The 15,907-nt window shown below is 38.1% G+C and overlaps 1 protein-coding gene across 2 annotated transcripts in view; it reads right to left on the reverse strand.

Moving 5' to 3' along the window:
* LOC120422785 (dual oxidase) overlaps positions 1 to 15,907 on the reverse strand; it is an 86,916-nt gene that overhangs the window by 14,551 nt on the left and 56,458 nt on the right. For both annotated transcript variants that reach the window (XM_039586324.2, XM_039586323.2), the window contains one exon: positions 1,085 to 1,165. In XM_039586324.2, the coding sequence (XP_039442258.1) occupies positions 1,085 to 1,165 (81 nt within the window). The remainder of the gene's footprint in view (positions 1 to 1,084; positions 1,166 to 15,907) is intronic.

Raw genomic sequence — 15,907 nt, forward strand, 5'->3', positions numbered from 1 at the left:
GGCCGCTGCACAAGAATCGTATTATTAGTCATTAAGCTAAGGACCTCTTTTTTGTCGTCACTCGAATTTTGACTTTTACCCGGTTGTGGCGATTGGGGAGTGGTTTGCAGTGGCAAGTTTTTATTTGATTTTTGATGCTGAAAGCAGTCAGAGGTGTCATTATCATGAAGCAGACAGTTTTTGGGCAAAAAAAAGAAAATTATACCCGTTTTTGTTCATTTCCGCTGTCTCGATTACAGATCTGTGAAAATTTAATTAAAGTTGACTTTTTTTTAGTGACTTTTAAATTTTTTTTAACGGAATTTAATTTATAATTTCAGCATATTGTGAAATAATGTTCATATAGCATGACGTGCAACTTGACACATATTTCAAGAGGTGACGAAATTATCGGTAAGAAGCCATATTTAACCTTAAAATTCAACTTGTAATAAGTAATATTTAACCAAGTTTTTTTTAAGTTCAGTTTTAGCATTTAAATCGCCTCGCTAGGAGACGCCGATTGTATCGGATTGCAGACTGGATTTCGCCATGTGATGTGGTGATTTTCCAGAGCAGGTTGCCTAGGCATTGATAATTGGGAATAAAACCAACTTCACTTGAACTGATCCTCAACTATGCACCGCGCACCAGGGACAAGAAAAGGGATTTGGAAGACGGGAAGTATTGATGCTCCACTTTTTTCAAGGGTACAAGGGAAAATCTCCAAGGTGTCCCCGAGTAAGTTTCGCTTGGAGTTGGACGGTTTTTGGGAAGAAAAAAGGTCTAGGATATGCTCTAAGCAAGCGTTGCGACCAATGGCATAATGTGTTTAAGGATTATAGTTTTATTCTCAAAGCAAGCAAACGGATGCTGGAAGTTTAGTATTTCATAAGAGTAAAAAATTATTCTCAAGGCAAACAATCTGATGCAGCTGTAGAGACTGTTTTAATTTAGCTGATGGATTTTTAAAATTGCCAAAAGATTCTCTCTTAGAAAGACGGCTGTGGAAAGATTGAATCACGAACACATTCTTGGTTTTGAACATTTTAAACCTTCATATTTGCTCTAAAAAAACTGTTTATTTTGTTCAAAAGTGACTTACCAACGGCACCCCAGTCCGGGTGGGCCAGATTGTTGTACCATCCGTCGTACCGCTGCTTCTCCACGTGACTCATCAGCCGTTCTGCGCGAAACATGAAACAGAGAGAAAAGAAGACAAGATTCATCAGACTGAGATTTTGGGCCAAGATTCAAGCTAAGATTTATGCGCATGGTTTGTAATGAGGTGCCGAAAGTCGGCCGGGGAATGTCCTTGCCCAAAGGGGCAACCGGACCAGTTCAAAGGTCTGGGCACTTGGTGAAACTAGGCTTTTGTATGTTTTTCGTAGATCGTACGATAACTGAATGGCAAGGTTTGTGATGGAAATCTTCGGACGTCATTAATCATATACGTACGAGGGGAAAAAGCAAATACCATAGTGGCTTTTAGTAGTATGTAGTAATAGAGTGGACGAGCAAACACCGTCCATTCATTAACGAGTTGACTAGAATTGCGGAAAACGGCATAAAAAGCTTTAATTTGATTGGACTTAATGTACCATCATAATGGATGAAACCAGTTTCGCATGTTGGAACAATAAGGAATCAATATGCGAAGTAGAATTCGCGTAGTTAACGACTCTGGATTGTCGAAACGGTCGTAAATTTTTATTGATTGCTTGCGAATTTACGAGCCGATTTGCAAAGATGTTACTTAAACCTGACAAATCTGTGGGTTAAATATGCGAGTTTCGTTTTCGCCAAAAAGCGTGGGTTTCCCTTTAAAATCAGCGAAACGTCTTTATTTTCAGGGTGTGCGTCGTTATTATCTCGATCCGCCCAGAGGTCAACCGTTGGCAAATCATCGCCGTACAATCTCGCCTAGTTCTGGACCCCAGATGGATGGGAGAAAGGAAAGTTAATTGAACTTGTGACCCACAAGGCGGGACTTGGGCAGCGTGAGCTGCCTTGGCATGCAAAATAATAAAGAAAAAGTGAAGCAAACTACACTTACACATGTGGTGACCGAAATCAAGTTCGACGGCAGCAGCAGCTCTAGACGAATGATCGCGATCGTGATCGTGACCAAGTGCAACGATTTGGGCTCTCCTCTTACTTGCTCGTTGGTTGGTTGGTTGATCGGCTGAGACATGCCATTGGGTTTGTGCTAACCGCTGCCAACATGCACTTTATGTAGCACATTGTGGCACATTTTAGAAAGATATTGGACACAAGTTTTTGTTGTCTTGTTTATAAGAAAGGTTGGGTTTTAGAAGGTCTCAAGCAGTTCGAAAAAAAGTTATATATTTAAAATATTGTTTTATGATTTTCAAAAAAAAATGTAACCTGTACAAAAATGTTAAATATCCATTAACAGGATTCGTAGATTTGCTGTTTAGATAAAAAAAAAACAAATTTCAGTACATTAATTGAATTTGAAGCACTATGCGTCTCAAGCAAAATGAACTGCCAACACATTTCTATGGAGATCATAGTACCGGGGTACATTGATAGGATTTCAATTTATTTTTGGAATATTTGCCAACTGGTAAGGTTTGAACCAAGATTATTATTTTTAAAACATGTACTGGGGTAGGCCACACAAGGTCCATGCACTATTTTTGAAAAAAAGTTTTTACAAAAGTGTTGAAAAAAAAGTTGCGTTAAATGTTATATGTTGAATTCCGGGGTGACTTTGATAGTCATAGTTTTTCCTGTTAAAAACAGATTTAAGATGTTCAAATTTTAATTTACGTCAAATGTACCATGAATAAGGTTGAAGATATAGTTTAAAGACAAAAAATCTATGTTTATCCTTATTAAATAAGTTTCTAAGCTTTTTAACAAAATACATTTAAATTTGAGGTAAAATTTATTAAAATTAGTTTTGTACATAAAATTATCAATACATATTCTTTTTTTAAATGCATTCGAAAAACGAATCAAAAGTTTTATATGAAATTTGTTCTACTCAAAATGCCTATACATTTGGAGATTTTTTTAAAATTATTTTTCAAATATCTTCTCTTAGTAAAAATAGTCCAACGAATCCGAAAATAAATTCCGTTTTCCGATTTGAAATCATTTACATTAAGAAAATCATGACACTTTGAAAATATCACAATTATGCCATTCATCAACATTTTCCTAGTTATAATTAATAACTTTTTCAAAATTTTATGCAAACTCCTTTTCGAAGTACTTTGAAAATTTCTCTAACACGGTCAATATGGTTCCCAACCATTCAGAACGTATTTAATTTGTACTCTTCATTTTTCAAAACTATCAAAGTCACCCCGGTTTACGGTACTTAAAGTTAAATTGATTTATCCAGATCCCACTAATGTATTCAAAAACTAACATAATCCACCTATGTTGTTGATGCATCCTCACTCCTATCTAGCATCAAACATGTTATAAGAAAACAAAGGTTTTGAACAAAATTCATACAATCTTATGTCCCGTGGCGTCATTTCCCCGAAAATTCCACATCCCCGAAATTCATTTCCCCAAAAGTGCCATTTCCCCGAAAATCATTTTCCCGAAAATTCCATATCCCCGAATGTCATTTACCTGAATGGCCATTTTACCGAACTGTCGTTTTCCCGAATTTACATATACCCGAATGGTTACATCACCGAAAAATCAATTTTCCCGAATAACCTTGATATAAACTAAATTGTTATTTAAGGATTTTTTTAATAAAAGTATGATGTTAATATTAAATTCTCCTGCGTGTTTTTTAAGATTAAAAAAAAAAACAAATAACCGTAGAAGGCCATCCATAAACCACACGGACGCTTCAAGAGTGCGGGGTAAATCCATAAAATAAAAGATTTTTTTTTTGTAGCGGCAATTTTCAGCAAAGGACAATTTTCCAAAACGGTATCTACGTGGTAAGGATTGAACAGCAACGATAGCTTTATGCGATGACTCGATGCGCAGGATTCAGTTTGTTCTAGATTTTGTTTAACTGAACTGATTTGTCATTATCAATTTTGGCTGGATGAAGGCTATGAACAATTGTTTAAAAAAAAAAAAATTACGTCCAATTCGAATTCTGCGACCAACCTTGTTAATCAAATCTAAATAGTTGATTATTGAATTACAAAATGCAATTTTGAATATTTCATCACCGCCATTTTAGGTTTAAAATTACTAAATCACTTTAAAGTAGTTTAGGGGCTTTACTTAAGCTCGACAGCCAAAAAAAAGACGACTAAAAAAATTCTTTTAATTCGATTATCCGAAGTGAACTTTTGACAAGGCCTTCGGATAATCGAGTCTGGACTGTATTTTGATTTTCAACTAAATGCATTTTTTGCGAAATGATCAATGTATCAAATCGACGTTGTTGTGTTATCTTGTCGTTTGTCGCTTTTTTACGTTCCGAGAAAAACGCGTTTTAATGTTTGGCCTTGAACAAACGAAAAATAGAGCCAAACACGTTTTGTTTGGTTGACCATTCTGTGCATTGTCCCAAAGTTTGGTTGATTTTGGTTGCCAAGGTCCCGAGTAACAATTACATATTTGTGCAGTAGTCGGGCCTGAACGTGTGTCAAACACGTTCTGACCTGAAATCCCTTTAGTCAGTTGTCGAACTTACATCAATTTGAATATTCAAAATTCAAGTGAAGCTCGGAATTTTTTGAACGTTCAATTGTGGACATGATAATTTATTGATCGCTACTTCCTAGAACCTGGTAGGCGGGTATACCCGTTCGGGGAAATGGCCGTTCGGGGATATGGTCATTCGGGAAAATGATTTTCAGGGATATGGAAAATTAGGGGAAGTGGCCATTCGGGAAAATGGTTTTTAGGGGAAATCGCCATTCGGGGATGAGGCCGTTCGGGGAAATGGATTGTCCGGGGAAATGATTTTCGGGTAAATGACATTTCGGGAAAGTGTCTTTTCGGAGATGTGGCATTCGGGGAAATGTCTCTTCGGGAATGTGGGTTTCGGGGAAATGTCTTAGATTCGTCCAAATTACCCCATAGGGGTGTTCATATTACCCCCACACAAAAATGTGGGGGTAATTTGGACACCTTTTAATTTTTGCGATGAAAATGGGTTTTTCATCAAAATTTACCGAAATGAATGAAATTTTTCCATCAAATATGGTCTCTGTTATCCTCTGGTGTCATCCACATTCCTTTAAAATATCCATACAGCCCGTGGCAGAGCAATTTCCTTAGGGTGTCCAAATTACCCCACACTCCCCTACAAAGTTTAATGTTTGCAAACGAACAAGTATAGTTCACTTTTTTTTGTCCACATACTTGCCACGCTTCTCCCACTATGCCATTCCATTCAGGATTTGGCTGTGGGGCATGGATCATGATTTGAATGCGTGTTCTCACAAATTGCGCGCGACCCATTACTGTGCGGTGTGTGTTTGCTGTGCATGAACGTGACATCGCCGAACCATTCACGCGTGCCTATTAAGCTGATGGCTGCGGTCAGAGGCTCTCCGCTCTCTGGGTCAAGCCGCGATTCATATAGATTGGAAAATTTGCGCTAAATTGCTAAACGGTCTCGCGAGGGGGTCACACATTCACCAAGCTGTTTTTTTTTTTTAAATTAATCGCCCTGCGGGGATGCCCGATTTTGCAATTATGTTTTAATTAGATTTTTAAGTTAATAAGAAGTCGTTTAAGACTGCCAGCGGTTGACAGTTTTTGATTTATTTATTGGAACTGGTCAATTAGAGCCAGGATCCATTCTCTTCAGCGTGTTCCCCTGCAGAAACGCGTGAGAATTATTTTTTTTTCTTTAATTTTATAAAAATTGTAGCGACCTTGTCGAAATGCTGCATCGTCACGTCGAGGAGCTCAGCTCGAATGCATTCACTTCTTGCAATTTAACAAGTTTTGCTTGCGCTGCAAGGTGCACCTCGTGTGCAAAACTTTTGGCCAGTCAACCAGGCCATCGTCATTCATAGATCGATTGGCCTAGGTACGGCACCTGTCTGTTTGGCCTGGTGGCGCAAAAACACAAAACAGCAAAACACTACACAACTCAACTCAACACACAAAACTGGGAGCAGTCGCCAATTTTCCACTCAATTTGCATTGCCAAGTTTTTCACGCGCCGTCGTCGTCGCGCCACAAAACAGAAGCCAGTTTGATTGTTATGTCAACGGTTAGACAGTCAAATACAGTCAGCACTAGTGGCAGAGAGAAGGTTCGATGAATCGGCGTTTGAGGACACGAGTGATTTAATGGCACGGGGGAAAAAATTGGCGCGTTGACATTTAAGGGGGGAACACGTTCACTTGGCTGGGAAATATAATTGTCACCCCAACTCTCCAAGCTTTGCTCCGTTGTTATTTTTAATGACTACAAGGAGTTGGATGATACAACAAAAAGATATGAATTTTACCCTCTCTTACAAATTAACAAATATTTGATTTTTGCAATCGATTTTTAGAAAAAAAATATTGTGGTGCAAATTTATTTTTTTTTAAACCAATGTTTTATTTTGAATTAAAGTAGATTTTTTCATTATTTCAACAAATCAAAACAGACACGAAATCTAATGAAACTGGAAATTTTATAACCTTGCATGAACTGAGCACAACATTGACTTAACGTAATCAAATTACGGATTTTCATGGCTTTTATTTCTAGTAAAAGCATTGCTTCTGAACAATATTCCAGAATTTTGGCAAACGATTTTTTTTTCTTGAGCTTTATGTCAAGGAGGTCACCCTCCTATGATCATTTAAGATATTTTGCATCATTGATTGGTTTGTAGATGTAAATTTCCTTATGAATTTGAAGCTTCTCATACAAAAATGGTATCTAAATGTTCGAAAATATTTTGTAAAGAATAGGTAAAAACAGATACATTCAAAAAATACCAAGTACATATTTTATGTTTTGATCTTAATTAAAAAAGTTCTAGATAACCTACCTGAGCACACATCGTCGCCATCGTGCTAACTTGTCGTACGTGCATTTTGGGCCAAATTGAGTTAAGAACGCCATTTTGTGCAGCTCACAAGGCCTCACCTTTTGACCTTCACAGATCCCCAAATTTCGATTTCAATCCTGAGATATTCAACAAAAACCGAAAAAACTCCGTGCATTTTTGTCACTTTACATATGAAAGTAGTTTCAATCTTGTCGTGCTATCTTGTCACTCCATGAAAATTGATGTAAGTGCGACAAAAGGCCAAAGGGATTTCAGGCCTGGAAAGTCAGGATGCGTTTGTCGCACGTACAAGCTAGACTACCGTAAACATTTGTAATTATAACTCGGGACTCCAGCAACCAACTTCAACCAAACTTTGGGACAATGCACAGAATGGTCAGCCAAACAAAACGTGTTTGTTATTGTTTACATTGCGTGCTCTCGTTTTTGTATATTCAAGGTCAAACATTAAAACGCGTTTTTCTCGGAACGTCAAAATGGCGGGTGCGATAAGATAGCACGACGACGTCGACATGTTATATGTTTTCAAATGTAGACTTTATTTATAGTTTTGAATTCATTTTTATTGCAAAGAGGCAAGAAAATCTAAATCTCAAATTCAAATTTAGGGTTTCATCATTTTTAGGCAATAAGTATCCCAAAATGCATTATACATCATTACAGTTAAGGAGATACGGGAAGGTCCGCCATATTGATCGCACGACTCGGGTTTTTTAAAGCAGTTCTGTTTGTTGCAGAAGAGAAAAAGGACGATAGTAAGCAAACTGTCGAGTTCAGAAATCTTATTGAGTTCATAAGGTGTAAAAATACGTATTTCCCGACTCGCGTTAAAACAGTTTTAAGAAAAACGCTGTATCTTAGAAAGTTCTCTGTTTGGCAGACGGTACAGTCATGCCTCGGTTTAGCACCGCATATGGGGGATGCAAAACCGAGGCGTGCATAACTGAAGCACAGAGCTTATGGAATTTTGGCATAATCCTATGAAAAATCACTAAAACTTTAAAAAAATATAGTGTTTTAGAATCGGGAAAATGTCAGCTTGCAACTAAAATTAAATGAAATATTTTCACAAAAATACGTACTTTTCCTGTATTATTAAAATACATTTTTTTCTGGAAAAAAAATCTCAAGATAATTGTTTTGCGGTTCTATCCCATTCCCCAGAAATTCATTCCCCAGAATGGTCCATTCCCCAGAAAAGGTTTTTTTACGAATGTACTTTATTTCAAAAAGTGATCAGTTTTAAAGTGTGAAGTGTTTAGATTTCGCCTTTATTGTGATAACTGCTGACAAAAGTTGAATGTTCCCTTCTTTAAAGAAAGGAAAACTCTCTTGACTTGTGATAATTGCTGACAAAAGTTGAAATTTCCCCTAAAAGTTGAATTTTCCATTCTTTAAAGATGTGAAAACTCTCTCGACTTTCATTATTGCTGACAAAATTTTAATTTTACCTTTAAAGTTGACTTTTTCCTTCTTTAAATAAGGGAAAACTCTTATGACTTATGATAACTGCAGCATGCTGACATAAGTTGAATATCCCTTCAGCAGTTATCCCTAGTAAAGAGAGATTTCCCTTTTTAAAGAAGGAAAAAATCAATTAGTATCAGCAGCAGTCACGATGTCTTCTTTAAAGCGAATTAATGTTGAAAATGCAATACCATTATGCGCCATTATGCCACATTACGTTATGCCAAACGGCGTTATGCTAAATCAGCTAAATGGCATTATGCCAAATGGGAAATATAACATGTTTTTCAAGGTCCTACACAATTCTGGGGAATGGGTCATTCTGCGGAATGGAATTCTGGGGGGAATGGGATAGAACCGTTTTTGCTATATGTGTATCAAATAATCGGGATTTTTTCATGCATTTCTGAAGTAATATTTTTTTTAAATATTGAAAATTTTCATAAAACTGCGTATTTTTGAAAAAATACTCAAAATTTTAGTTTTAACAATATGGTTATCAAATGATCGGAATTTTTTCACACGTTTCGGAAAAAATAAAACATTTTTTTGAAAATACTAAAAAAAAACACAAAATTTCGAATTTTCGAAAAAAAATATTCAAAATTTCAGTATTTTACAATATGGGTATCAAATGATCGGAATTTTTTTGAATTAAATATACTTTATTGAATCTTTCTTATAATAATTACATTTGGTTTACATAATAAGTGGTCAGCTATGGCTCTTCAGCTTTAGTTTGCTTTTCGTGATCTAAACACTGTTCATTTTTATAACTTTAAAAGTATATGATTTATCATTTTTGTAACACTAGGTACATTGAGGAAAAAAAAATGTTAAGAAAACATAACCTAACCTAAAACTAACTTAAACATACCATAAACTAAACCAATCCTTGAATCAAGGGGTATTCAGAAATTGCACACTTTTCCCTGAATTTCAAACATTTTTCTTGAATCTTCTGATCCAACATTTTTACTTCTGCTAATTCATGAACCTCACTTGATCTTGTCCAGCCAGGAACATTCAAAACCATTTTGAGTACCTTGTTTTGGACACGCTGGAGCTTCAATTTATGAGTTCTAGCGCAATACTCCCAAACAGGTACTGCATACTCAATAACGGGGTAAATTATTTGTTTGTAAACTGCTAGCTTATTTTTCAAAGAAAGCTTTGATTTTCTGTTAATTAAAGGGTACAAGCACCTGATGAGAATGCTGCACTTGTTCAATATTTTGTCTACATGCTGCCGAAACAAAAGTTTCGAGTCAAGTATGAGACCTAAATAGACAACTTCCTTTGACCAGGGTATCGAAACATCATTCGTTTTAATCAAAACATCATCCTTTGGGATAAATCTGGCCGATTTGGAAAGAGGAAAAATGATGGTTTGAGTTTTGGCTGCATTTATGCGAATTTTCCAGTCGCCAAAGTATTCAGAAAGAACGTCAAGACCCTTCTGAAGACGGCCAACTAAATATCTGGTTATTTTACCCTTATAAATAACGGCAGTGTCATCAGCAAAAAGTGACAACACACCATTACCAGGAAGAGTAGGCAAATCAGATGTGAAAATATTGTATAGAAGTGGGCCAAGAATACTTCCTTGGGGAACCCCAGCATCAATGTTGAATAATCCAGAAGCAATCCCATTCAGAAAAACCCTGAACGATCTCTCCGAAAGATAGTGCTGGATAATTTTGATAAGATACATTGGAAAACCGTACAAATACAGTTTATGTATCAAACCATCATGCCAAACATTGTCAAAAGCCTTCTCAACATCCAACAAAGCCATAGCAGTTGATTTAGACTCAAGCTTATTCTGCTTGATGATTTTAGTTACTCTCGTAAGCTGATGAGCAGTATTATGTCCCTTACGGAAGCCAAACTGCTCATTCAAAATTATATTATTATCGTTGGTAAAATCCAAAAGCCTTGAATAGATGACCTTCTCAAAGAGTTTGGACAGACTACTCAAAAGGCTTATGGGACGATAACTTGTTGGCGATGTTGGATCTTTTTGAGGCTTCAAAATTGGTATGACTTTGCCCAGTTTCCAATTGGTGGGGAAGTAACCAAGTTGTAAACATTTATTGAAAATATTGGCTAGATGTTGAAAGAACTGATCACTCTGTTTTTTCAACACTAGATTAAAAATGTTATCAAAGCCTGGAGCTTTCATATTTTTCATTTGTTTAACTGCAACTTTGACTTCCTCACCAGAAACATGGGAATCTGCAGGAAATTCAAAGGTAGAGTTATTGATTGTTGAAATACTATTGGCAACTGATGTTTCTTTACGACTGGTCATGGAAGCGCCAAGATTATGAGAACTAACAAAATGAAGCCCAAGTGCATTTGCCTTTTCCTCGTATGTAATCAAAGGAGAACCCTTAACAATAAGAGGAGGAATAGGCTTTGGTTTGTTTTTAAGAACTTTTGAAAGTCTCCAAAATGGTTTTGAATAATTCCCAAGCTGGCTTACATGTTTTGAAAATTCTTGATTTCTGATATTGTCAAGTCGGTCTTGTATGATTTTGTTCAAATTGTTTACTGAAATCTTTTTGTCATAGTCCCCAGTTCGTTGATATTGTCTCCTATAAACATTCCTTAGTCTTATCAAGTGTTTAGTATCTACGTCAATATCAGTTACCTTAAAATTAACAGGAACCTCCCGAACGTTGGCAGCCTCTGCTTGGTTGATAGCCTGCTGGATCACCTCCAGCGAACGATCAATATCGGCAGAAGTTTCCGGGTGTTGATCATAGTCGATGTTGCTGTCGACCACTTGCTGAAACTGCTGCCAGTCAACGTTGTGATAATCTTTCCGGGTTGGTTGCCGCTGCGGAGTAACGGATGCTCCAACCTCCACAACCACCGGATAGTGATCAGAACTCAACTCTTCAAACACCTCAGGATGAGCCACGTTCTCAGCCATATTGGTGATGAAGAAGTCGATGATTGAGTGATTCCCAGACCGAGCCACCCTCGTTGGACGATCCGGACTCACAACGTTGTAGTATCCGTTTTGCAGATCGTTGTGCAGAATCACTCCGTTCCGATTCCTCCTGCTGTTGCCCCAAACTTCATGCTTCGCGTTGAGGTCACCAGCGATGATGTACTTTGCGCTCCGCCGTGTCAGCTTCTGGATATCGCTCTTCAGTTTTGCTGCTGAACCATCTCTGGAATTCACCTGACGTGGGCAGTATGCAGCAATGAAGAGTACTGGGCCAACCGAAGTGGGAATTTCCACCCCAACGGCCTCGATGATGTCCAGCTTGAAGTGTGGCAGCCGGCGTGGCTTGAGATCACGATGAACAGCGACAAGCACACCTCCTCCTCCAGAGGTGGTCCTATCGAGCTGCGTCGCGATCTTGTAGTTTTGCAGATAAACTTTTTCACCGGGCTTCAGATGAGTTTCCGTGATGGCAGCTACGTCGATCTCCTTCTCGCGAAGAAAATCCACCAGCTCTAAATTCTTCCTCCTAATGGAGCAAGCGTTCCAATTCAGCAGCTTGAGGGACCTACGATCCATACTGGATGACGAACGAGGTCAGCACTTCAATCTGCTGGGTCTTGGTTTTGCATCCACGCAGTGCAGCGGACATCTGTTGGAAAATATTGAGGAGTTCGGTTGAGGTGTAAAGATCGTTACCATTTTCCTCAACTACTGGTTCTTGGGTTGGTCTTGGCTCCTGGCTGAAGCCCGGTGGTGACGGTCTCGGCTCCTGGCTGAAACCCGGCCGCGGTTGATTCATCTCAGCTCTCTTCCTGGGATCCAACGGCAACGGTGCCAAGTTTGGGACCTGGCGTCGCGGTTGAAGAGGTGGAAAATTTTGCTCCACCAGGGCTGGAGGAGTTCTACGACGCTGAGGCTGATTCTTCGTCGATGCTTGCTGCCGAATTTTCACAAACTCAGCTCTCTTGGGGCACTTTCGGTCAGTTGACGAATGCTCACCGTTGCAGTTGAGGCACTTAACCAGCGAATCCTGGATGCACTGGGATGTGATGTGCGCATCGGTACCACATTTGGCACAACGACGCTTTAGGTGGCAGTTCTTACCTCCGTGCCCGAAACCCAGGCAGTTGAAGCATTGTGTGACGTCACGGTGCACTGGTCGGTATCGCTCCCACGACACGATAATGTTGAAAACCGCTCGGATTGCCTTCAGCTCAGGAAGCGTCGTCGATCCCTTAGCCAAATGCAGCAGGTAGAGCTGGTCACGGTACTTGATGTCTTTGTTGCGTCGGCTCATTTTGTGCACGGCCAACACATCCAGTTTCAAAACTTTTAGCTCGGCAGCTAATTCCTCCACTGGCATGTCGTACAGACCTCTGACGACGATTTTGTACGGCTTATCCATGGCGACATCATGGGTAAAGTACTCCGCCTCGTTTTCGGTCAAGTAATCCTTGACCAGTTGATAGTGCTGCCTGGATTGCACCAGCACCTTAAATCCGTCCTGACACAGACGAATGTTGCCTTGGACTTTCCCAGACTTGATGAGTTCAACCAGCCCCGCTCGAAAGTCGATCGTTGCTGCTGATTGCCGTACATAAAAAGGAGGCAGTTTCTCCTTTCGCTGTTTCACTTCATTCTCCTTTGCTTTCGCTACCTGGTCCTCGTCAGGCAGTCCAGCAAACTTGTTGTTCTTCAATAGCTGCTCCTCGTGCGACGAAGAGTTCTCCTCCTCCTCGTCCATCGGTACAGTACCGTCGCTCTTTTTCGTCTTTTTGCTGTTCGATGTCACTTCCAAAAGCACCTTCCTCTTGGAAATCCCCGGTTTTTGGCCATCAGTTGAGGCCTCAACCTTCCTTTTGGAAATTCCCACTTTTTTGCCTGCTTGAGCCGCAGGTAGGGCGATATTGCCGGCGTTTTGCGCCGGGACACGACGAGTCATGTTGAATCAGACAACCTTCTCCAACGAATGCTCGATGAACAATGATCAAATGATCGGGATTTCATCATGCACTTCGAAAAGATCAACAGAACTTGTTGGAAATATTCAAATTTTTCACAAAACTACGTATTTTCGAAAAAATACTCAAAATTTCAGTCAGTTCAGTTCAAAACTGAAATTTTCATAAATTTGATTTACCACTTTAGAAATAAACGAAAAAATCCCGATCATTTGACATATTGCAAAAAACTCAAATTTGAATTATTTTTTGAAAAATACTTAGTTTTATGATTTTTTTAGTATTTTCAAAAAATGTTTTATTCATTTTGAAATGTATGAAAAATTCCGATACCCATGATGTAAAAAAATAAATTTTTAGTATTTTTTTTCAAAAATACGCAGTTTTGTGGAAAATTTGAGTATTTTAAAAAAAACTTTATTACCGTAAAACGGGGTGACTTTGATAGCCGGGGTGACTTTGATAGGTTTGCGATTTTTCCGCAAAATGAAGAGTACAATTAAAATACGTAAGGAATGGTTCAGAAACATACTGACCGTGGTAGAGAAGTGTTCAAAGTACCTCAACAAGAACTTTTCATAATTTTTTGAAAGGTTTATAAAGTTAGTTAACTATAGTTAAGAAAATGTTGATGGAAGTCATTATTTTAAACTTCTCAAAGTGTCATGATTTTCTCAATGAACATGATTTTTAATCGGAAAACGGAATGCATTTTCGGATTCTTTGGACAATTTTCCACTAGGAAAAGGTTAAATAAGTTTGTAAATAATAAATAACATGTGTTTTTGATACAGAATTAAAAAAAATCTCCAAATTTATAGGCAATTTCAGTTGAACAAATTTCATGTAAAATGTGAAAACTTGTGATTCGTGCTTCGAATTCAGTATAAAATGCAATATAAATCGATAATTTTATAAACAAAACTAGTTTTAACAAATTTCAGGCAAAATTCCGACTTTTTAACAATTTTACCTAAAATTTATATGTATTTTGTTAAAAAGCTTATAAACTTAGTTAACTTAACATAAACATTGATTTTTTTCTTACAAACTATATCAGCTACTTTAGTGATGGTACATTTAACGTACAAATAAAGTTTGAACATCTTAAATATGATTTTAACAAGAAAAACTATGACTATCAAAGTCACCCCGGAATTTAAACTAAGAATTTTTAACGTAACTATTTTTCTAAACACTATTAAAAAAACTTTTTTTCCAAAATAGTGCATGGACTTTGTGTGGCCTACCCCAGTACATGTTTTAAAAATAATAATCTTGAGAAAACCCTTACCTGTTGGAAAATGTTCTAAAAACAAATTGAAATCCTATCAAAGTCACCCCGGTTTACGGTACTTCCGAAATGTATGAAAAATCCCGATCAATTGATCACCATATTGCAATAACAATAATTTTGAGTATTTTTTGAGAAACATTGCATTTTCAAAATACAGGAAAAATACGTATTTTGTGAAAATTTTCATGTAATTATAACTGCAATGGATAGCTGACATCATCCCGATTTCAAAACACTATAATTTTTTGAAGTTTGGATGATTTTTCATAGGATTATGGCCCAGGTCTCCCATATAGCCAAAATCCCATAAGCTTTGTGCTTCAGTTAAGCACTGGGTCGTGCTTAACCGAGGCAGCTGAACGAATCAAAACCGTGGCATGACTGTAAATAAGCCCCAAGCATACAATCTGTCGAGTTTAGAAATTGATATAATCCTCATGAAAGTTTTTTTTAATGTAATCCCTCAAAACTAACCCCCTCGAATTTTGCATGTTCAAAAATTGTGATGGTCGGCAAAATTGGCAGAGTTTATTCAACTGAACTACTGTATATCACCTCTCCCCTTGAACTTCTCAACATAAAATCCACAAATATGAGAACCAGCCGAATTTGGTCGCACAATCGATCTAACACGTAATAGAATCCACCATACTGAGCATATCTGAATCAACGCCGCAGACCGACTGTAATCAATCATCATAATCCATTAGAGCGTTTGCGTCGTCGTCGTCGTCATCGTCTTAAAACTATGACCGCAACATTTTTGCTCAACTTAAGCCGATCACTCTTCGTTTTTTTTTTTATTTGTTTTCGGGGTGGGATCGAACAGGTTGGTCCGGATATTGACGCCCAAGGGGACAGAACCATTTACCAAAATCTGCGGTAATTAATTTTCGCAGCTTGAAGCACTCGACGACGCCGATGCCGAGACGAGATCAACTTTGCGTCGCGCTGAGTTATTCCATTTTCTCCTGACAGGTGACACATTAACGGCTTTTCGACGACGCTCCGGGAGTCGCGCAAATGATCTGTGAAAAGCCTTGCTCTTGGAGGTTAGGTTCGTTGCTTCGAGGCGTTGAAGTCATCGCCGAGAATGTGCATCGTTTGCTGGCGATGATCTATAAAATTCGTTCCAGGTGCTCGGTACACGAGATTTACGAGCCACTAATGTCCATTGACGATGAGAACGTGTGCTTATCGAACCTATTCAAATCTGCTGCAGGAATCTACCGAGCAGGAATACTAATTCACACGGAACGATT

Source organism: Culex pipiens, chromosome 2 (genome assembly GCF_016801865.2).
Source record: "Culex pipiens pallens isolate TS chromosome 2, TS_CPP_V2, whole genome shotgun sequence".
Taxonomy (NCBI): Eukaryota; Metazoa; Arthropoda; class Insecta; order Diptera; family Culicidae; genus Culex; species Culex pipiens.